Source organism: Muscardinus avellanarius (assembly GCF_963383645.1).
Source record: "Muscardinus avellanarius genome assembly, chromosome: 7".
NCBI classification, from domain to species: domain Eukaryota; kingdom Metazoa; phylum Chordata; class Mammalia; order Rodentia; family Gliridae; genus Muscardinus; species Muscardinus avellanarius.
The window spans coordinates 109,994,320-110,019,174 of record NC_137793.1 but is presented as its reverse complement, the minus strand read 5'-3'; the positions used below and the strand labels follow the sequence as shown (position 1 = coordinate 110,019,174).

General features: G+C 42.9%; 1 protein-coding gene across 1 annotated transcript in view; it reads left to right on the top strand.

Moving 5' to 3' along the window:
* Positions 1-24,855, top strand: part of PAPPA2 (pappalysin 2) — a gene marked incomplete at both ends in the record, with an annotated part of 252,769 nt that overhangs the window by 158,660 nt on the left and 69,254 nt on the right. The window contains 3 exons of the mRNA XM_080698352.1: positions 17,466-17,637; positions 21,677-21,854; positions 23,012-23,222. Coding sequence (XP_080554478.1) covers positions 17,466-17,637; positions 21,677-21,854; positions 23,012-23,222 — 561 coding nt within the window. The remainder of the gene's footprint in view (positions 1-17,465; positions 17,638-21,676; positions 21,855-23,011; positions 23,223-24,855) is intronic.

The window sequence follows — 24,855 nt, the reverse complement described above, 5'->3', positions numbered from 1 at the left end:
AGACCTGGGCCACCATACCAGGCTCAGGTTTTGCTTGTTCTAATTTGATATTACATATTTAGGTGTATTACTTTTTATGACGGTTTGGTCTTTATTAGGCTCATAGCTCTTGCCAAACCTTTTGCCTCTTTAAATGCTTTTGGTTTTGATTTCTAACTTGTCCAGAATTTCCATCCGTTCTTTCTTTTTGTTTGTATTTGTTTGATAAATATTTGCCTTTCTTTTATTTTCAACCTTTCTTTATCTTCACTGCCAATGAGCCCAGGGCACATTGCTTCACTCCACTGTTTACAAAGACAGAGTAGTACCATGTAAAACCACTCCACAATTTTATTCTGAAAGTTTATCTTATGAGTCTTGAGCCTCTCGCATCCTTTAGGACGCTATAGACATTTGAGATTGAGGGATGCGATGGCTCTTGTCGGTAGTTCTCCATCATCATTCAACCCCCACCAAGACTCTTATTCTTCTCGACATGAAGTCTTTAAATGAAAAAGAGAGGGTGGTACTGATGGAAATAATGGATAGAGAACCAATCTCCTACCATAAAAAATCTGTTCTCAATGTTCCCATTTACAGGGGTCAAGAAATGAAAAAAGAATGACTTGTTTGACTTTTTAGAAGGGAGGTGACTGTCGGAAAAATTAAAAAAATTACCTGTTTCTTTCCTTTAGAATAGTCCTATTCTTTATCCTCGTTTTCCAGAAAAAAAGTACATGCTTTAGCTATTTTACCCAATCACATTTTGCAATCAAGCGGAAATCCCTTTAGATTCCAACTCCCAGTGGGAGTTTGGGGTATTGATATGTTTTATATTTTTCTGTCTTGGTGATCTTCAAGTAGGAAGCAGAGAGATTACCTTATAACAATATTCTTGTGAGATACACTTGGATTTTGTAGTATATTCCAGCACCAGATTGACCCCATACCCATGAAAGTTCCCTCACCTTTCTCCCTTTATATTTCTTTTCATTCCCCTTTTAGAAGATATCCCAGTGATATATCAGTATGTTGACTTTCAGCTCCAAGTCTATGATTCTCACTTATTGTAATACCAGAGCTGAGTTTTATTATATTTATTTTTTGCCAACCATGTTTTTCAAGCACTTTCTGAGCGCAGGAGGAAGGGCTTCTGTCCCTGCCTTCAGTGGGCTTTTGTTTTCTTTTGCTACTGGGATAAGCTTAGCCAGTGGTGTGCAGGGCACCCACAGTTAAGACAGCAGCTGCTTGAACTGTTGTTTTAGTTGACTCTTCCCTTCATTACAATTAATCAAAGTGACAGCTGGATCAAGTGTGATGGCACTACATGCCACAGATCATTATCATCCCATTTTCTATTAACAAAGACCTGAGTATCATCCTCAAGCCCAGACACAACAAAAATGATCCCCAGAAACCATCCCCGTGAACTGACTCCCCAGTACTACTCCTAGTGCATTCCTGTGTCTAATTATTATCAGAACATAATATTTAGAAAAGGGAAAATTTAACTGTTATTGAACAACATTGCTGTTATTAACTGGCAACAGGAATTAAGTCCTAAGAGGTAAAAAGAGCTGGTATCTTTCCAAAGAGTTTGAAACCATAAAACTGCCATAATATATGCATACCCATGTTCATAGCAACACAATTCACAGTAGTCAAATCATGGAACCAACCTAGGTGTTCATCAAGGATGAATGGACTACCAAATTATGGGAAATACATACAATGGCATTCTTCTCAGCCATAAAGAAGAACAACTTTATGTCCTTTGCAAGAAAATGGAAGGAGCTAGAAAACATGTTTAATGAGATTAGTCAGTCACAAACTGAAGACTCCTATGATTTCTTTAATATGCACAAACTAGGGAGTCATTGGGATACAAGAGAGACTCCAGATAATAGAGAAGAAAGCTCAGCAGAGCCAGGGAGATGGACTAAGGGAAGAGGAGGAGGAAGACTGAGGTTCATTAATGGAAATACTACTATCGACTATGTGTACATATGTGAATATTAGCAGTGCCAATATCAGAACTCTATTGGAAAGGGAAAAATTGGTCCACCAAGTGCTGTGTGCCTGTGTTCATCGTCAACATGATTTACATTATGATGTGAGACTATAATGCACCAATAAAAACACACTAAAAAAGGATAGAAGAATAGTTCAACCCTTACTTTTTATGACTGATGAAAGAGCATCTGTTTCAGTCAATATTCTCAGCAGTGAGACCTCATATACCTGATGACCACAAGTTAGAAGAGGAAGGATTTATTTGCTATGGTTTTGGAGATTTCAGTCCATGTTAGATCGGCTTTGAAGCAGGATCCAGGGCGACAGACCCTCAGGACGTAACTACAGGGAGCAGAAGGAGAAAGAGCTTGTTATCAGCTCTTGGAGGCAGGGGCCTGAGAAAAGCAAGAAGCTGCAGCAGCTGGACTGCGAAACACTGTACCCTCCCGCACCTCCAGCCATCCTTCACCAAGTCCCTCCCCCAACATGGCTACCTTATCTACCACATGAAGTCTGGGAAACATTTTCAATTCAAATGATAACAGCAGCACTAAAACACGGCATAAAAATGTATAAGGCATCTCACCCAGAGCTGAGATTCAATGCTGTCAAGGAGGGTAGGCAAATAAGTTTGCTGAGCTTCCACAGGAGGGATATGGCAGACAAGAAATGCCCAATGGGTACTGATCAAAGCTCTGTACACAGCACCATTGTGAGGAGCTGCTGGGTCTTGCTGGAAGGCTGCCACTGGCTGGATACAGCTGAAACTTCTGGGAAGCCATTCCTTGGCACTGATGGAGCTCATAGACAGACACCCACTGAGTTCAGTGAGAACTGCTGGGAAGCCAGCTGGGTGCTGGTAGAACCTACTGATAGGTGGAGAGGATCACCCAACCTCACTAGGTGGGAGCACCACTGGCTACCCATATAGGGCTCCACACCAGGTGATATGGGAGCAAGGGCAGGAAAGTACACAGGAGGGAAGAGGTGCCCGACTTTAGCCACCACTGTCTACAGAAGGAACATGATGTCATGCTACTGGGCAAAAGAGGAATGTCTACACGGCCCATCCTTAGTAATACAAAGTAGGACAAATGAGGCATGGATTTGGAATAGAGTAATGATCCCAGCAGTGATGATCATTCCTGGCAGAGACGATCATGTCAAATATCCAAGAATAAATTTCTTTTCTCTCTGCCTTTCATTCAAGATAGGATTTCTGAGCTGGGTGTGGTGGCGGCACACGCTTGTAATCCCAGCATTTGGGAGGCTGAGACAGGATGATCACGGTTCATGGACAGCCTCAGCTACTTAGTGAGGGCCCTCACAACTCAGTGAGACCCTGTTTTAAAATAAAGAATAAAAAATTGGGCAGGGGGTGTAGTTAGGAGGTCAAATGCCCCTGGGTTCCATCCCAAGATCCGCAAAAAAAATAAATAAATAAATAAAAAATAGGATTTCTTTTAGATTCCTGGCTTTAATATTAAGACTATTTTTAATATAACTTCTAAATAGATTAAGCTAACTAGAAATGCATACTTTCTTCTTTTAACGTTTTAAACTTATTTTAAGTCCAAGGCAAACATAACGTATAAATATCTCATTGGCTTATTTAATATAAGTATACATTCTGACTGAGATGAAACACAAGCGATGGATACTCATAAATATAAAGTTGTAGTGGTTATTGAGGTTTGTTTTCAACTATAGCTTATCAAGACCAAATATTCTAATATAAAATTGAATAGGATATTAACCTTCTAAAATGAAGACCCATGGGGAAGCCCGAGTTCTTTCTTCCATCTTTTCCTCCTCCACATATACATATTCATACTTTAATTTTTATCACTGTGAATAATTGAGAAATGATATTTGTAACAAGTTAGGTCTAATAGAGTGAATATGTGGGAGAATGTTACATGTATACTTTTTGTATTTTACTTTAAATTAAAGCAAAACTTCTTTATTTCATTTTAAATAACATTCTTAAAAATTTAGTATAGGTCAGTCAATGAAGCTACTTATTCAATATGCTGTGTGTACTTGGAGTATGTATGCATGTGTGTATAGAAAGAGACAGACTATTCATTATTATTCTTCCACTGAGAAAACTGGAACTTTCTGTGCACAAAGCCACCTTATTTTAGGCTAGCAAAAGTTAGACTAGAGTCCATATAATTTGTTTTTGCGGATTTTTTTTAAGCTTTCATTCAAAGAATGGCACATTTTTCCATATTTGGTTCATAATTCTGAACCTTAGGGAGGGTTCATTCTCGGTTTACTATATACATCAGAATTCACTCTTAGTGTTGTACATTATATGGGTTTGGATAAATAGCATTATACAAACATTTTCACTGCCTTAAAAATGCTCTCTACTGGCTGGGCATGGTGACACATGCTTGAAATCCCAGTACTTGGGAGGCTAAGACAGGAGAATCCAGGTTCGTGGCCAGCCTTAGCTACTTAGTGAGATCATCCACAACTTAGTGAGACCCTGTTTAAAAAATAAAGAATAAAATATAGGGCTGGGGGTGTAGCTTGGAGATACAATGCCCCTGGTTTCAATCCTCAATACCACACACACAAAAATCCTTTGCACTCTGCCCATTATACTGCCATTACCCTCACTACCACCCTACTCCCATGGCAAACACTCATCTGTTTACTATCTCCATAATTTTGCCTTTTCCAGAAGATCATGGATTGAAATCATACAGCCTTTTCTGGTTGGCTTCTCTCAATAATATATATTTAAGCATCTTCCATGTCTTTTAATGGCTTGACAGCTCATTTACTTTATTGATGATAATATCTCATTGTCTGGTATAGACCTATAGGCCCACAGGTTTGTTATTCTGTTCACCTATTGAAGGGCATCTTTGGGCTTCCAAGTTTTGGCAATTATGATTAGAGCTGCTACAGACATTTATGTGTAGATTTTTGTGTAAATATAAGATTTTAATACCTTTGGATAAATACTATGGCATATAAATTCTGGTCCATATGGTTAAAAGTATGTTTAGGTTTGTAAGAAAAATTATTATTTTAAGCAAAAAATAAAATACTTTGGTAAAGAGCAATACCATCCCCAAATTTTATCTCTTTCTATCCTTTTTTCTTGTCATTATAAATATGTATTTTTCTATTAAAGCAAATTAGGTATTAATGCATAAATTGAATCAAGGAAAAATAGTAAACAATATTGTGCTCTTATATGGTTCTATAATTGGGGCAACATCCTTATTTTAAGACATAATCTGTATTGTAGTCTCATAATGTGGATGGTGTGATAGGGACATACTGAGAGTTTACCTTATGCATTAAAACCATTTACTATTAGGTTGTTATTGTGGACATCATTTAAAGTTAAATATATAAATCTTGTGTATTTACTGCAAAATGCTTAAATACATGTATATAATTGATATACCTGCCATACTTTGCTAACCACAGTTACACAAAGAAGAGCATCAGGTAATCTTTTTTATTATTTATTTTATTTTATTTTTTTATTTTTAACAATTTTTTATTGAACATAAATAGTATACATTTAAACTATATTTGGTGCCCTCTCCCCCCCGCCCCCGTTTTCCCTTCCCCCCTCCAACCAATGGTTGTCCAGGTTAACCATGTCTTATTCATAATTTTACACATGTTCAGGTGTAGACCCTCATTATTCAAGATCAGCCTTCCTCCTCCCCTATCTTTCCATTCAAACTTAGCTAGTATTTCCCCTCCATTATCTGGAGTCCCACTGGTATCCTTTGTGTTTCCTAGTTTGGGCATATTAGAGGAAACATATGTATCTTCTCCTTCTGTGCTTGGCTGATCTCACTTAACATAATGTTCTCTAGGGTTTTCCATCTGGGCAAATGAACTAAATAGACACTTCACAAAAGAAGAGATACAAAGGGCCAATAGATACATGAAAAGATGTTCTTCATCACTGGCCATCAGGGAGATGCAAATCAAAACTACACTGAGATTCCATCTAACACCAGTCAGAGTGGCAAGCATAAAGAAATCAAACAACAACAAATGCTGGCGAGGATGTGGGGAAAGAGGAACTCTTTTACACTGTTGGTGGGAGTGCAAACTAGTTCAGCCACTATGGAGATCTGTGTGGAGATTCCTAAGAAAGGTGGGAATAGATCCACCATATGATCCAGCTATACCACTCCTGGGTATCTTTCCAAAGAGGTTGAAGTCAGAGAAATACAGTAACATATGCATACCTATGTTCATAGCAGCACAATTTGTAATAGCCAAAATATGGAACCAACCCAGACCACCATCAACAGATGAATGGATAGCAAAACTGTGGGAAATACACACAATGGAATTCTATTCATCCATAAAGAAGAACAAAATTATATCAGGTAATCTTTTTTAAAAAGAACAATAAATGAATGACTTATATTTAGCTCAGTTTGGATGCCTCGGGATCCACTGGCAGAGACCTGCTAATCTAGGTCCACCTATCCTACTTCTGTCATCTCTTTGTTTCTGAGTCACCTCTGACCTTCAGGTTACTTTCTCCTGAGGTAGGGTTTGCAAAAATAAATAAGCCAGGGAGAAGAAAATCAGCAATTAGCAACCATGGAATAGCTCGATTTTCTATTTGCAACTTATGGACTTGTGTAAGACTCAGGGGTTAAGGTTCTTGCAGGCTGACCTACCCCAGTCACCTCTACAGATTCCCTTTCAATGGCCCTTCTGTTCTTGTGGCACAGAAGAAATCTTTAGCTTTAGAAAGTTAATCTTAAAGAGGTAGATCTGCTGGTAGAGGTGACATAAATCAAATAGAGATAATGTGTGTATCAGTTCCCACTGTTCGTGGAGAGGTCACTACAGGCATGAAATTTGGGTTGGAAGTAGAGCTGTGTGGTAGAGAGGAATGCTTTTGCCATGACCTCTTTTTCTATGACTTCAATGACCTTCAAAGAATTTCTGAAAAGAGGTAGCTGTGTGTTCTTGTTTGGAGATATAGGGGCTCAGGAACAAACATATGTTCTTCTTGGTTGTGCTCTAAGTTAGAGCTAGGGCTAGGACATAGGGGCCCTGAGCCCCAGTCCAGGGGCAGGACGCCAGAGCACAGCTCAGCACCTTGGCAATATGTCCTTGCTATAATCAGTTTTTGAGTCTGGTCTTGGTAATAGGATCATTCTGTCTCTGTTATCTGCCATTCTGTGTTATGCTTTGTTTATCTCTGGAGCCCCCCTTGCTGCCGCTTCACCAGTTCCTATTGTGCTCCAATTTATTTGACGCTCATATTTGAAATACCAACTTTTCCTCTTTCTCCTCTACCTGAAACAGACCTCAGAACCTGGCCAGGGCTCCCGATTCTTGGCTCGGTCTTGTGTAGAATCTTCAGATGCATGCCTCCCTTTTAATAGTCCCATGCAGTGATGGCTCCTTTCTTTCTGTTGAGTAGGGACTGCAAGTTAAATCATTTGCTTATTCTCTGGCTCCTCATCTCTTAGTTTTTAACAGAGGGTTCCCTTTTAATGCTCCAGGGTGATGGGAAATGTTCCTTCTTGCTGCTGGGAAAGGCACTATAGAAGTGAAATATGGATTACATTTCTACTCATTTGATTATCTTCTTCCCCAAAGCAGTTTAGCAAATTAACATTGAATTTGTTTTTGTTTCTGCACAGTTTCTTTTGAGCAAGGAAAGAATTATAGCTGCTCAATTGTTCCCTAGGTTTCTTGCCCAACTTCCTTTTCCCAGAACGATTTGCCTATAAAATAAGAGGGAGAGAGGAGAAGCCACTGGAGAGGACTCGGATTCCCCTGGCCCATGACAGGGCTGCGATGAGAGTCACAGGGAGCTGCTTGGGGCTTTTCTCATGGAATGTTAGAGGAAAATTTCAAAGGCCACGGGCATGCTCTGATTTGGGGGTTTATTGAGATGTGGGTAAGGCTTTTCTAGAATGAGATTTATTTAAATTAAAGCCTGATCCTGTCTGAGATTGTGAATGGAACACCTTCTGAAACTAATTGGGGTGGCAGTTCTCGGTCAAAGCTACAGGTACAACCAGTTTAAGGAGACCAAGGGTTTGACTGATTTCGAAGGGAGGTCTTCAAAAACAAGGCTACAGAGATAATGACCCTAATCACTCTGTGCATGGATGTTGGTATCACTTTGGATTTCATCATGATATCTGATTACATTGTACCAATGAAAGCATTAAACAAACAAACAAACAAGAAAATGATTCTCCAGTGACTCATCACAGTCTTCTAAATTTTACCACCAGGTAAATTTCTTTAACTTAGTAACTATGAGCTAGAAATAGCACATTTTATATTTTTATCAGTTTTATATTTTTATCAGTTTTTTATACCAGGCGTATTCTCTCATGAGCCTTGATAACTCAGAAGATTAGGCCAAAGCCCTATGGAATGTAACCTAGTGTAGGGGTTTAGAAGTTTGAGGGGAATTTACGAAACAGAAAACGTGATGCTGAAATGAAGGATGAAGTACACTTGTCACCTACTTCCCAGTTTTCTTAGGGCCAGCCCTATCGATACGGTCTAGATTCATGGCAGCTGGTGGAGAAAATAAAAAACAAACCAATATTTCCAGGTTTCTGTCGTCTTGCCACCCTGACAAGCAGACAGATGCTGTGGACGGATTTGACCGTAAACTCTGGTTGGAATGACTCTCAGGCCGTGTCTGGCTTTGTGTGCAGCGTAGCCCAGGGAGGGGAAGTCAGAGCTTGATCTGCTGAGCCTGAGGCTCGAGGCTCAGACCCTGCCTCTCGCTTGCGTGCACCATCGGGCCTCACCACCTGACTTCAGTGCAGTCTTTTCCGTCCCTTGGGCCTTCGTTTCTCTATAAAGAAGCGAGTTATCCAGGCTCAAAAGTGCTAGACAGAGCAGAAGAGCAGGAGGCAATAACGTTCCAAATCTGATGTCGAACAAGGACTGGCAAATTCTGGGACGAAGAAATAATGGGGTCAACATGAAGCTTCTGTTGAGGAGTCTGTGAGAATTTTAGGAAAAGGAAGCAAGAGAGTCCCAAAGGGACCTGGCATATGTTTTATATTGTGCTTCTGCATGTGAATTTGGGACCCACTCAAGATATCAGAGCAAACCTTCAAGACCTCCATAGATGCACAACGCATGTAGAGCCCGCAGAGAAGCCAAGATCCTTTCTTCCTGCCCTGTAGATATTGTTCTGGGAATGATGTAACCAAATGCTCATGCCTATTAAATTTTATCAGTGATGTTCCGCCCTTAATTCCACATGTCTTACAATTCTCCAGGCTCAGCCTATGAATATGGCTAGGGACAAATCACTTCCAAATTAATAGTTTATCTGGTGCCTACGGTTGAGGAGTAGCTGGGAGGAATTAGTAATTGAGTCTTTTGGTGGGCTGACCATTCTTCATGAGTAGATGCTGCACTCCTTTGCAAGTTGTGGAGTCCGTCTAGATTCAGACATAGGTATCAATATAGACCAAGATGTAGATCTTCTTGCCATTTCAAATGCGCGGCTCTGCTTTCCTGGGCAAGTTCAAAGAAGTACAATCTCTGTGTGTTAGTCAGCAATTGGATTATTTTGACTTTTTGATATTCCACATATTTTATAATCTACATGAAAAGCCCAAGTTCTGAAACGTGGTGAGGCAGGGTTTTTGGAAGGGAGCACTTTGGGCTGTTTGATGTAAATCTGTTTCTCTTTAGAAGGACTAGGGCATTTGGATGGGACTTCTGGTGTTACGGCCAGACGTGGTAAAAACTGTGCCCAGAATTAGAAATAAGCAAAGTGAATTATCCAGCACTGGGCCTACCAGAGTCCTGTTCTGAACTTACAAATAGGTCACATTCCAGGAAGAGATGGAACTTGCCCTGAAAGGCCTATTTTGAGAAGTCAGATTCTTTGCTGAGAGTTAACTGAAGAGGCAAAGACAATCTCTGCTTTCCCAGGATACAGAAATTGCAGAAATCTGTAGGGTGTAGTAATGTGCCCTTTCTCTGTCATGGGAGTAAAGAATAAGAATTTCTGCTGACATTTGTTTCACTCAGAAAAAAAAAAAATTCAGGAGAGAAGAACTCAAGTTAATTTTCCTACCTATATATTATGGTCCTTCATTAAAACACCTCAAAGTGCCAGCTTTGATCAGCCCAAGATGGCTTTTAGAAATGTATCTAGCATTTAATGGACATGAAGCCAGAGTTGAGGAGAGGTAGGAAGAGAAGCCAGATCAGAGCCTTTTTTCCGCCTTGGTTTCAAGAAACAGCAAAGCTCTCTAAGGATGGATGCTACTGTTGTTGTTACATTCAGTTTTTGCCACTGGAGGTAGGAAGATTAATGAGGACTTTACCTCATCCAGTCTTTTCTGCATGCTGTACATCCTACTCCCATTTGCCACCAAACCCAGAGTATACATTCCTTCTTAGCCCACACCCTCTAGTTTCAACAAGAATCAATAAAACAGTGTGGGGAATGGAGAGACATATGATCTTCTTTTACTACTTAACCTTGAAAGATGTGTTCTAGAAAAACCACTGGGATTGCTATTTAGTCACTGGTAGCACTTCTTGGGTAGACACAATTCAGTATTTTGTTTAACTACATAACTGAAAAATTGGGACATTAAACAAAAGATTTATACCGGGCAAGGAAAATTATGAGACACTCTTGGGTTCCCCACCACATCCTGCTTGTGCATGGGTTTTCTGTATTCCTACCCCAATACCACCATCACCTCATTTATGAAATTAAATACCATGTTAAAGCTGGAAGGGACCTTTAATAGAACATGATTCAACCTCATCATTTAATAAATTTGCAAATAGAAGGCCAGAATGGTTGAGATTTTCCTAAGGTCAAAGAGGTCAGCAGAGGCAAGTCAAGATGAGAATACAGATCACCTGGTCTTATTCTACTGCTTTCTCTATCATAGCAAGTTGCTTCTCAAAAAGTGTAGCACAGAAACCAGACAGCGTGTCCTGAACTAATCTAAGCTCTAGAGAAAAAAAAACAAGAAAGAAAAAAAAAACATTGTAGTCAATTTTCTGGATACCTCTGGGAAGGCAAAGTATTGACCAGAAAAATTCATGAGCTGACCTCATCCTGATTTTGAATTGGAGCCAAGATTGTTACTTTGTTATCACAGTTTAGTGCTATAAGAAATTCTGCAATAGCCCATCATTTCTTTTGGGCCCAGTCTCCTCTTAAACAAGGAATTTGAGTTTAATTATCCTTAAAGTTCATTTCAGTTTTTTAGCGAGGTTCCTCTAACATTTCTATGAAATGTCTAGCCACCCCCAGTGATTGCAATAGAAAGTGGGGTCTTGAGCCCATAAAGCTTCCCCACTCTTAGAAGCAAGCAGCAGCAAGAAGAGGCTATTGTCAGAGCTTCCTAAAGTTCTTCCAGAGTGCACTGTCCCTGGAACTTTGGGCCCAAATTGCCAAACTGCCATAGGCAGAGTTGCCAGGATTTCCGGCACTTGTCAGGAACCACCCAGCTTCGAAGCAGGGCTGGAAGCTATGTTAACATCCCTGCAGTGGCCACAAGAACTAGAAAACTAAAAAGAGATGCCTGGGTTGGCATTCTTTCAAGAACAGCTCATGACAAATTCGGTAACAAGTCTGACTACTCCCTGGGGGGGGGGGTATCTGTTTTCTAATGTCAGCCCTCTCCCACTCCTCAGTCACCACTTGAAAGGTTCGAGCAGGCTTTGAGAATGTCTCTCTCTAACTCTATGTTCACATATAGAGATTGATTCCTTTCCACGTGGGATTCTATATTTTCTTAGTTTGAATTGAAGAGACCCATCCAGACTGAATTGTATTCCTTTGGCAGTGGTAAGGTAAAGGGAAGTGTTGTTTTTCCCCATGCTTTGAGGCTACCACCTTTCCGCCGTGGCCTGTCAGGAAAGCCTTGGAAGTAACTGTTCAGGCCACCTCTTTGGCCTTCCAAATACTCTTCATTCATGGAGATCAAATCAAAGGCAAGGATCCACTCTAAAGAAGCCCTGGATTTGTAAACGTCACATGTGATTTAATTATTCTCTCTCTTTAGCTGTATACAAAGCCTCTTCAGAGCAGGGAAATGTCTTATGCTTTTAATCTACCCTGTGGCATCTCTGTGATAATTCATTTTTACTACATTAAAACATATAGATGAAACAGAGGGATCCATTTCTCCTTCTGGAGTCTGCTTTGCTATTTTATAATCTTGGCCTAGAGAATGTATTCACATATCTTTCAGGTTACATAGATTCTGATGATTATGGGGCTGAGTTTCATTCTCGGAGAGCATCAAAAACTTTGGAACTTAAAAACATCACAGAAGTCAGTATCCAACCACAGGCCTCGCAAGTCAGTATCCCTAGAGGAGAAAGCCTGAGTATATACTTGTGAGCATGTGTGTGTGTGTGTGTGTGTGTGTGTGTGTGTGTGTGTGTGTGCGTGTGTGAGTGTGTGTGCGTGTGCGTGCGTGCGTGCGTGCGTGTGTGTGTGTGTGTTACTGGGCACTGAATCCAGGGACATGCTACTTTTGAGTTACACCTCCAACCCGTTTTAATGTTTCATTTATGAGACAGGGTCTTGCTAGGTTGCTGAAGCCTTTCTATGTTATAGAGACTGTCCTTGAACCTGAGATCCTCCTGTCTCAGGCTCCAGAATAATAGGATTACAGGCATGTACCATGGTATAGGCAGTGGTATGGATTTTTTTAAACTGCTTAAGTGAGTCTAATGCATATCACTGGTTGAGAAAGCCTTTCTTATAGACCCACATATGCAGACCACTCTTCTCATAACTGTGCCAACAGGGACAGCTCAACATACTTTTGAAATCTCAGCATCCTTCATCCTTTACATACTCACCACACCAGCCAAGGAAACTTGTACCATTATTGTTATGATTGACTCCAGGGCCTCTCAGCCAAGGTTCAGACAAGAGAAGAACAACCTGGGGTTAAAATGGATTTTGCACAGGGATTCCTCAGTTGAAAGCATTTTTTTCAACCCTTCGGCATGATGTCTTTGGGAGTGAGGACCGGATGAGAAAGCAGAGGCTTCTGCGTGGGTTGATGAGAGAAATAGCAAAGTTGGACTGAGGGTGAGGTGGCATCTGCAGAGCATGGTTTCTAAGGGCCCACTGACTTAAAATTCCACCATGAAAAAAAATTATCCTTTGGTTCAAAATGCTGTCTCTTGTTAAAATGGAAATACCTGTGAATCATAGCTGATGGGGTTCATCATATCCCTACCTGAGAATACACTGTAAAGAGATATGAGAAAAGATTTGGGAAGAAAGAGGGGGTGCCAAGGAAGGCGACACTCACAGCAGAGTGTATTGCAGGTGACAATGGCTGGCCAATTATTGCTGCTTTGATTTAAAAGAAAACTACTTAACACTAAGATGGGCTAATGAACAATGTACATTTTTGTCCTGTCTACTATGCTGAGCAGCTCCTGCCCATGCTGAGATCTCTTGGGCTGGGATAAAAGCTGAAGGACCGTGACCTCAGCCCCAGGCAGATGGCCTCATGGCCTGGGCTGGCCCTGGGAGAAAGGACTCTGAGAGCCAGCCTGAGGATTTTCCTCTGACTCTCTGCGTGGCCTCCAGCCAGTCTCCAAACTGTTTTAGTTTCCTTGATTGTCAAACCAAGATAAATACCCAGTTTCCCACCTCTCGGGGGTATTGTGAGGTGTTTCTTTGGCCACTTTCATTAACTTTGTTGAAAGGTCATGCTAAGAAAGTTCTTGAGAAGTTGTAAGATGAATAAAATAATGCTACTAGCATTGTCCTTATGGTTTGAGAAGGTATGTGTCAGTGGGTGAGGGAGGCAGGTCAGGCGAGCACCGAGAACACAGCCACCTTACCCAGAAAGGCAGTGTTTGTCGTGGAGGAAGGACACTGAAGGGGTTCAGGCTGGGGTGCAAGGGAGAGCGGTCTACAATTGGTACCAGATGCCATCAGAAGCTAACGACCTGACAAACACCGTCCTCATAAAACAAATTTCTTAAAAAGGAAGCAAATGGAAATATAAGCTAGTGAAAGAATTTGCAGCCGCTGCCCTGAAACCATTTCTCACTTCATAAACAGGTCTGGGCTTGGTCCTTTTTTTTTTTTTTTCTGTTTTGGGGCTTGGTCTTTTTTCATGCCACTCTTCCATCCCTTTGCTCCAGTCTCCCTCTTCCTCCCCTGCAGCCCATGCTGGATGCACTTTTCCCACTGCAGCCATAGTGGATGTCCCATGGGTAGCTTGCCCCATCGCGATGGAAGGAAGCTCGTTGCGAGCATTTGATTTCTGTCTTGTCCCAGCCTGTGTTTGTCCTCAGTGAGGGCGTGAATTAATTGGATGAAGTCACGAGCTCCTTACGTTATTGCTTGGCAGTCGGTTGGCATGAGGCAGAGCACTATGACTCTGTTTTCTAATGCTTCCTGCTGAACATGCTGAAGAAGATGTTACATTTTAGACATCATTGGCATGAAGTGCTTACGGAGCTTGGGTCTCTTTAGCCTTACTAATAAGGCATTCTAATTTCATTCTATTAAGGATGGTCAGATTTTACCCCCCTTATCCAGGGGTTGAATAAAGACAGAGACAAAGATGTATTTCCTATAGTGCAAACCCAATAATCAGCATTGGATTTGGGGAAGTCCTGCTGATTCACCAACAACCCCCGCTGCTCTGCTCACACATTTCTCCATTCCATAGGTCCCATGAAGGATACTTCATTGTCACAGGAGTAAAAGTTTCCTTCAGTCTCAGTTAACATTCTTCCTGATATAATAAAAAATACCTGACCACATAACTTGTAGGAAAGAAGATTTGTTTGCTCCTGGTTTTGGAGATGTGAGGGTTCAGTTCATGTGAGACCAGGTCTGTGGAACTTAGAGCATGGTGGTGGGAAGTGGAGACAGGGAAAACATAAGGGCTGCACTCTCACATCATGGAGGCCAGATGCAGGAGAGCAAAACAAGCAAGAGGATGCAAAGACAAAAGGACAGTCCCTAAAGCCAAACTACCAGTGATCCACATTCTCTAGTAACACCCCACTTACCTAGGTGTCCGCCTAGTGAATCCATTTGATGGAGTTATCCACTGATGAGATTATAGCCCCCGCGACTCAATTACACATACTCTGACCATTGATGCATGAGCTCTTCAGGGAACACTCATATCTAACCATAACACCTTCACATTGCTCCTCCAATTCCTCCATCCCATACCCAACAAGCAACTACAATGAAATAAAAATGTCACTGGCATGTGGTTTAAATCCTATGAGTATAAAGTCAGGGGCAGCAAATTTATCACATTCAGACAAAATTCATCATTTTTTGGGCTACTACTTTTTTTTATTCAACTCTCAATTATTTAAGGTAGTGTGTACATACTGAATAACATTTTATTTTCCACTTTCTTACACTGTTGCCCACCTCTTTGATGGTCATTAACCAATAATACAATCCAAGGGCAATCAGCATGTTACTGATGATGAGATTTACAGTAGTCATTTTGGCTAATAGTTAACCACTGTCAACAACGTCAAGAGTAAGAATATACCTTGCTTGTCTCCCCCTCTTGACTCTGAGTTCCTGGAGGACATGCTTCTTGTTATATCACCAGTGCCCAGACCAGTGCTTTGCAGAGTAAGTGCTTCTCAATGAGTGAAAGAGTGAGCAAGATAGTGAAATGATTGCTGGGTAATACTTTGGTATTCCTGTCCCTATTTATCACCATGTAATTTAACACATCTTCCATCTTGATATCCCTTGTCTAACTTTGCTATCTGTCCTATGACAAAATTTAATTCAGCAAACTTTTACTGTGTTTCCTTTAGCAAAGTGCATGCCAAATGCAAATGTGGGTAAGAAGGAGTATTTCTCTTCAAGAATTCATACTCTAGATGGAAGATTCATGATGTGGGAGATGCTCAGATACTAATTGCCTTGTGGATGAGAGGCTGAATAAATGAACACATGTACAAACAAGAAAGTACATACATAGTACAAGATAAAATAAAAGAAATGCCAGAAGCAGTTATTGCTAAAAATTTTCTGATTTTAAGAAAGAAGATATATGGATCCTTTCTCTTTCTCCCTCTCCCTCTCCCTCTCCCTCTCCCTCTCCCTCTCCCTCTCCCTCTGCCCCCCCCTCTCTCTTCTTATGCTGGTAATAGAAACCAGGGCATTCAACCTCTGAACTATACCCCTAGCCCCTTAGCCCCAATTTCATTTTTTATTTAGAAACAGAGTATCACTAAATTCCTGAAAGCCTCACTAAATTGTTGAAGTTGGCTTCAAACATTCAATCAACCTGTCTCAGCCTCCTAAGTACTGGGATCACAGGTGTGGGCCACTGTGCCCAGATTCCTGGGGGGCTCCTTTGAGAAGGAAGGGCTTTTAGAAATCTGAACCAATTTAGCAAAGGTAGAGAAGTGAGAGGACTAAAAAGCATAGTGGTCACCAGAAATCAGACCATGGAAGGTGGGAGCTGGGCCATTGGCAGTGGAGCGACAGAGGAAAGTACCCTGGGAACAATGGCAACCTTGTGAGATACTTTCCATTATCCATTATTATCCCATCCCATATGGCAAGGCAGTGAGACACCAGGAAGTGGATAACTCACTTCATATCATGCAGCTATTGTAGTGGAGTCAGAATTCACACCCCTCAGCCTGGTTCTGATAGGACAGGGAGGCTTCACTCTTCCTACACCATTGTATTCTTGCTGCTCTATGGTCCAAACTGACTTCTTGAGCCCTGAGAAGTTTATATATCTCTCTGGTCACTGACTGGTTGTCCTGAGTGGTCCAGGCAGCATATCTCTGCTGAGAGGATGTATCTAGAAAGACTAGCACAGTGCCAGGTATGCCACAGGGATGCAGAAGGGGTCAGTTTGCTCTTCCTGTAATGGGCCCCAGTGGCGACTAGCCTGTGCTGCCGTTCAGTGGTATGTTCTGCTATGGCTATAACAGTTCTCTCAATCAGTAACACCTATTTACATATGTATCATCTCAGATACTCAGGCACTTCATAAGGCACCCCTGGGGACTCTCCATGATCAGGCCATCTAAGGTCAATGTCTGAAATGACAAGAGATCATCAGGATTTGCTCCTGAGCTCATCCTGGGTCTGCTCTGAAGGCTTGGGAATCATCAGTACTGGTTTTTCAATATTTTGAACATCATCTCCTCTCCTCTTCATGTCTGAGACCACCCAGAACTCTTGGGATCCTCTCTCCATCTCCTACCATCACTGGGACTCTCCTGGAAGAACCATGGGAAGGTGGTTCATTGTTACTTGTTAGCTGTCCTTGTTTACGCTTCTCACGTCTCACGGTTCAGGTAATATAGAAGATAACTATGAGCTGATTGTAGGTTTTGAAGCAATTCTCTCTAGTTTAGGACCTTTCCCAGCAGGACCTGTGAAGTCACTGCTGCCATCTGTAGGTTCCAGGGACTGTCTTATGATGCTTCTTGTTCTGTCTCTCCAGCTGTGTCCATCGGCCCTGTGGGGAGCAGGCCAGCTGCGCACCACTGCTGCTTGATCACGTGGAGGTGGTGAACTGTACCTCTAGTGGCCCGGGTCACATGAAGTGTGCTATCACCTGTCAGAGCGGGTTTGCCCTTCAGACCAGCAGCGGGCAGTACCTCAGGCCCATTCAGGTGAGTTGGAAGCCCGTGATGGCAGAACCAAGCTCCTAGGACAGGAAGTTATCCACGCTCTTGTTCTCACCTAAACTTGGGAGGGGTAGGTGTTTTAAAATCACTTGAAAGGAAAAATGAGGGCCCTGATCAGCAAAGAGAAGCATGGCTGAGTAGAAACCCAAGGTGTATGTGAGCCTGTGCAACTCTAACTAGAATGTAAATCTGCTCTTTAGGTGGGCAGCGGATGAGGATGCTTATTCTGTTTTTCTCTCTTGATTTTCTCTTCCTGTTAGAAATTACGCTCCCCACGTTTGCCTTAGAGACCAGAATTCCCACTGTTGAGATGTGTCCGTGATTTGCAGGCAGGCTGCGTGGCCACTGACTGAATGTGCTCACTCCCCACTGTTTCCTCCAGTCCCTCCTTAAAAGGAGATTGGAGACTTGCAGCCAGACTTCTCCCCAAAGCACCAAAACCTGTTGCCGAGGCAGGGATCCTATCTAGATAGTAGCCTTGGATTAATTTCCCACCCTCCCACAAGCCCCATTCCAAATGTCTGCAGCAGCACCATTACCAGTGTTTGAAGGTAGTTGGGAGGTAGTTCAACATATTGGTTGAGAGCAAGGCTCAAGGAACAACCATGAATTAAATTTCATCTCCACTATGTATTAGGTGTGTAGTATTGGGTAAAATCAAACAAAAGAAACAAATCTCCTTTAGCTTGTTTCCACCTTTGTAAAATAATTAGAATAACTCACTGAGTTATTATGGTGACTGGTTGGAAATTATTTAAAGGCTTCTAGTAAAACAGTAGGCACATGGCACTGTGACTGTTAAGCTGCTCTTGGTATGAGCATGATAAGTTGTTTCCAACTAAGAGCGTTGCTCTCCATCTTTCCTTTACAGCACTTACAACACTCTACAGAGATTTTTTTTTAATTTGATGCATTGTAATTTTATATCACATTGGAATACAGAGTGTCAGAAAAAATACATGCACACAACTCTTGGTTCTCCATACTGGGTCATGTCCCTCCTTCACCCTTCATGCCTTGAGATTGCAGTTGGTAATTTGGTTTACATTCATAGCACTGCTTCAACTATTACATTCTTTATGACTTAGTCCCCCCTTTATTAGTCCTCCTCAGTCACTTCCCGGAGTGTCTCTCCTCATCTATCTGATGTAGCCCTTATTTCTGAATATCTCTGTAGCTTCCACATATAAGAGAGAACCTGCATCTACTTTATTTTTGAGATTGGCTATATTTACTAAGTATAATATTCTCAAGTTATATCCATTTGTCTGCAAATTTTAAACATGAGTTCACCCATTAGAAAACATGACCATATTATGAATTAGAGAAAGATAATGATGCTTGCGGAGAGAGCCAGAAAGACTTGCTATCATGAGAAAGGGGTAGACTTAGGATCATCAATCAGAAATTAGTGATTTGGGTGATTCTTTGCCTTTTGTGACAATTGCTTAACAGCTTGTGAACATTTAGAGTAATTTCACTTACTTAGAGGTGGTCAGAATCTGAAGACACTCCCTTGAGTTTCTGACATTTAGCTTTTGCCTCCTGAGCTTTCATATCCCTTGAAGTGCCAACTCCATGGTCTAGGATGCTCTAGTTACAAAGGCAGGGCTCCTCTCACCTGATCTTCACTCTTCTCCACTCAGGGAGAGCTATGTTCACACTCATAATCAGTTACTGAGGCTGTCCTCCATCCTGAGATCCTGCCGTCTTAGAAAAAATTAAAGAGAATACATAGAATGTAGGTACCAAATACATTTGGTGATAGGTAAACAAGGGGAGGGAGAGAAAGAGAGAGAAAGCCGCTGTTTGCAAGGCATTAATATTGGGAGCAAATTTCAAGAGAAAATGTGCAAAGCCAGGAAAAAATTAAAAAAAAAAACAGGCAATAGAGGAGACAGAGTTTGAGCGACATTCTTTAAATGATTGGTGGCTTGCTGCGGTCTGAGCCAGATTTCTCAGCTCTGATAAGTGCCTAAGGGGCAGCATCTGGGCAAGAGGAGAAAGATGGGGCTCGCCCTCTGCCAACCATACGGTGTGTTCAGCAGCACAGATCCCTAGCTGGCCACTGCTCTTGTCACCCGAGGCTGCCCCGTGAAGGAATTATACAATCCAGGCTTGTGATCACAAGACAGTGGGGATATTGGCTTTTTGTTGACACAAGAGCCGAAGCTAAACAGAAAAATGTGTCTGGCTTTGAGTTGGGTCCTGCTGGCAGGCTGCAGGGAGATGCTGAAAAGCAGGGAGGAACAGTGAGCCAGGGGCTGGTGTTGGGGTGACAGGTGCCTCCAGCACTCACTTGGCCTGGCTTTGGTGCCGCTGTGGTCTTCTGGCATGAGTGCTGGCTGGCTTGGCCACTGGAACTCCTCTCTCTGTCCTTGACCTTTACCCTGGTGGCTAGTGGGACTGTTGTGGTTTTTCTTAAATAGACAAGAGCTTCCAGATCTCAACTCCTTGCTCATTTAGCCCCCAGTCCTGGACACCTTCATCTCCCAACTCCCCTGAGTTGCTCTGAAGTGTTGATCACTTCCAGTCAAGGCCAGTCCCTGTCTTACTTCCTCTGTGAAACATCCAGCCATGCTCTGCTGTCTGCTGCCCAGAATATCAGGCCCTCCTACAGCCCCAGTGCAGCTGCTGCCACACAACACAGGACCACAGGACACTTCGCTCTCACATAAGTATATTTTCCTTCTCCTGGATTTCAGTTTTCTACTTATTTTATTTTATTTTATTTTATTTTATTTTATTTTATTGTTTGGGGTGTGTGTGTGTGTGTGTGTGTGTGTGTGTGTGTGTGTGTGTGTGTGTTACTAGAGAGATTGAACCCAGGAGCATTCAACTTCTGAGTAACACCCTCAACCCCATTTTATTTTTTATTTTTGGAACAAATCTTTACTAAGTGGCTGAGACTGGCCTTGAACCTGTGATCCTCTGATTTCATCCTCCCAAGTATTAGAATCACACTCTTGTGCCACCATGCTCTACATCTGTTTATATTCTTTATATTGTATTTTCTGCAACCGTGATAGCAGGGGCAGGGAGTATTTTGTAAGAAAGAGAAATTAAGCATTTTTCTTCTCTGCCTTATTCACTCTTTCTTTCCATCCTCCCTCCTTGAGACAACTTAGCCATTCTTTCAACATGTGATTTTCTCCCCCTTTAGATCTGTAGCTCCTTCATGGCACCTTGTTTAGTGCAGGACCTGGCCTTTCTCAGTACTCAGTAAATATCTCTTCACTATTAGTAGTGGTGTCCTCTTGGGCTGCCCTGTGGTAAATGCCCCAGAAATGGCTGGAATTACTCCTGATTATGCATGAGGCTTGGAAGGGTCTTGTATGTATTAGCCATCAGCTGTGTCTGGAGACAAGAGCCATTCTCAGAGGAGGTAATGATTCTCATTTTCAAGAGCATCGGTCGGCTTATTTTTCAATAAGGGTGTCAGCAGAAAACAGCATGCTCAAGAGCAAGCAATTTGGGAGAATAAAAAGGACTGCTTATAAGGTGTGGCTAGGATATAGAGAAGTCTAAGAGATGGTGCTGTGTCCCAGTTCTCACCTTTAGCCTGGGAGGTTGATTGTAGAGAAAACCAAGACCCACAGGAAGAAAGACCAGAGGCCGAGCGCAGGGAGCAGGAGGGATGGGCCCAGCTGCGGCCACATCTCCCTCCTGCCACTGTGCCCCAGCAACGTCAGGGGCATGAAGTCCACAGGGACCAGAGTCCCTGGGCACTGAGGTGGGTGAAGCGGCAGAGAGCATATGTGGCAGAGCAAGGGACAGCAGTCAGCAGAGGTGGAGAGAGCATCGTCCTTCATAGCTGCATTAACTAGCAGGCACGTGGTGTCCATGTCACACCTGGGCATTGTGTGATGACCCTAAAACAGAGGCATGAACAGGGAGGATAGTGTAGTACTCTTAACCATCATTTGTTTGGACCAGTCGCCACCACCGGGTACTCTTCTGAAGCCCCAAAACTATACTCAGAGTGTCTTTGTGTGACATTGACAGGTAAATTCTCTGTTTCTAGAAGGAGATTCTGCTCACATGTGATGCTGGGCACTGGAACCGGGATGTGAGCTGTGTGCCCCTGGACTGTGGCATCCCCGACCCAGCTCTGGTGAACCATGCAGCCTTCTCCTGTGCGGAGGGCACCCACTTTCTAAGACGCTGCCTCATCTCTTGTGTCCCACCAGCCAAGCTTCAAGGTATTGTTTGGCCAACTTGCAGCTGTCTACAAGCGCTCTTGGTCCCTCAGTCTTTGAGGGTACTTTGGGGCTCTTTTCTTCACCCCATGACTTTCCTATGTGCTCCACCATGACACCCTCTCCTGGTAACACAGACAGGGGCCCAGTGGGCAATGCCATTCTTTGCCCTTGACTAGCTGGAGGGGCCCTGGATCAAGGTCTCAGGGCAAGGAACTTTGACTTTTCTTTGGTTTCAGAGTCAAACCAATCAGCTCAGCTGGCCTGATAATAGAAGTAGCAAAGGGACACTTGCTCATGTATATTTGAAAATGTCATATTTGCAAACATTCTGTGGGTTGGTGTGTTTCACTCTGTTTTTCAGATAAGAAGGACAGGAGGTGTCGCTTGTCCTGGTCTCTGCTGCTAGTTAGAGATGAAGATGGGGTGTACCTGCTATAGTTGACTCTGTGCTTCACTCTTGACCTCAAGGGTATCTCGGGCTTTGGCATACCTTGCTGCAAATGCAGGTTTCTGAGCCTCACTCTGAGATACTTGGATTTAGGTCAGGTGTGGGCTGGTGATGTGGTTGTGAATAGTCCCTGTATCCCACTTGGAGAAACCAAGGCTGACATGGAAGCTTGTTGTGAGATTTTAGCACAGAACTCCGCATCCAAACTGCCTGGGGTCAAACCCCAACTCTGCCCCTGATAATCCTGGGCAAGGTGCTAAACTCCAATTTTCTTATCTGCACGATAGGGAATAATAACAGAATCTACTTCATAAGGTTTGTTCGAGGATTAACATTTATACAAGTTAATAGGTATACGATGTTCAGAACAGTGTAATAACCACTATAAAAGTGTCTTCTATTTTTATTCTAATGTTCTCCATGTTACTGTAGGTGCTATATTTTTATGATCTGTAATAGGAAAGGATGTGAGGATTTGGCTGGTAGCTCTTTTATTTGGGTCAACAAATATCTACATGAGCCTGTGTTAGAGACCACATTGGGTCTCTCACTTTGAAGGTACAAGAGACAGGATGGGCATTTGCTGTGAGCTGCTGCTCAACAAGGCACACGGGACTCAACGTGTTGACAGGTCTGCAATCTTTCTGCTACGATCGTGTTTCTGGACTCTCTGTTCTGAGCACCCTGTGTTTCTCTTCCCTGGAGTCAGGACTGAGCCCGTGGCTGACCTGCCTTGAAGATGGACTCTGGTCTCTCCCTGAAGTCTTCTGCAAGTTGGAATGTGACGCTCCCCCTGCCATTCCCAATGCCAACCCGCTCCTGCCTCGCTGCCTTGGCAACCAGGACGTGGGCACAGTCTGCAGATACGAATGCCAGCCTGGCTACTACGTGGCAGAGCGCGCGGGGAGTGAAACCAGGAAGTAAGTGACAGGGCTCTTCCTCCTCGCAGACTCCTGGCTCCTCTTCCCCCTTTCAGATCCCATGCCATTGTTGGGGATGCCATTGTGGCCCTGCTTACTTGTCTGTGCACTCTCTTCCCCCACACAAGTAGATTCTCCCACGATGATAGGCAGACAGCCTCTGTTTTCCTTAAACCTCTTATAGGAGATTGCACAGTCTCACCTAAGTGAGAACGTCCATCCTGAGACTCGTTTTCTTTGTGATTAAATATTTGGAATCTCCCAAGTGGGCTACTATCACCCAAGTTCAATCCTGCCCTGGCACAGCCTCATCCATCATTGTGCCTCTGAGGCTCAGGGAGCACTCCCTGGCCTGGTCCCCAGGGTTAACATAGGGTCCTAAGAGCCCGGTCTGGCTAGCACCTTCCATCCCAGAAAGGGCCCAGGCTCATGCATGGGAGAAAAGCCGAGCCCATCTCCGCCCTGTCAGCCAGAGGAAGAGCCAGGCTGATAGGAACAGAAATGATACTGATGAATATTCATTAGAAAGCAGTGATCTCTGCTTCAGTGGACTCTAGCAGGTGTGGTAAACAGAGCTGACAACCGAGAGCTCATTTGCATGTGATTTCCATAGGACGTGTGTGCAATTAGCTTAGGTGCACGCCAACAGGCAGTGAGTGTTCTGGATCCTATGTGAGAACGTTAGGACCACTAGCCCAAAGGCTGCTGTTGGCTTGCTTACCACCCTCTCTTTTCTTGTCTGACTCTTCACGCACCACCAGCAGGAACCTCAAATGTGAGCACGTTAGTGCAGTGGAGAACAATGGAAGAGACAAGAATGTCTCATGACCAGGAGAAATTAAGGGGAGAGAGGTGATCACCAGCTCCCTGGGCCCGTGGCTGAGATTTACGTTGGAAACGCGGGGGTCCCTGCCCAGAACTCTGGTTCCTGTCCCTCACTCCTGCCTCCCTGCCCGTAGGCAGGATAATTGAGAGCCATTTGTAGACACAGCTTTGCTGGCTGAGAAACTGGACATTCAGATCCCAGCATCAGCCTCACTGTTGGCTTAAACAATTACATTCGCAAGTACGGTGCTAAGGATAGATTCAATTATTTATAGCACTGTGTAAACTGATTAAATCTTAGTTTACACCAGTTTACAGAGCAGGTGACGGATTTGTAATCAGAAGTTTGCAAGTAGGGTGTGAATCACCATCACTTGCCGCTTATGTTTACCCAAGGGACTATGTCCCTGTGTACCCCGATGTGGAAAATTCCCAGTGTGATACAAATGGAGCCCTCAAATTTCTCCCAGAATGTGCATGCATTCAGAGAAGAAACTGAGCAAAACAGGCAAAGTAGGAGATCTAGAGAGAGCAGAACAGGCTAGTTTTATGCAGGTGTACAATTAGTGGGGGGAACCCACCTCCTTGAGGGTTAGCTTTGTCCCTTGTTTGTATGAAATTGGGCCATGTTATTCAACATCCATTCTCTTAGTGCTGGCATCCATAATATGAAGGGTGGTAATTATTTCTGTCCAGCAGCATTGATTCAAATAATACACTGAAAACATTTTAAGCGAAGTTCCATATACATGCTACTCTAAGGATCACTTACTGCTCATTTTTTATTTTTTGCAGTACTAGGGATGGA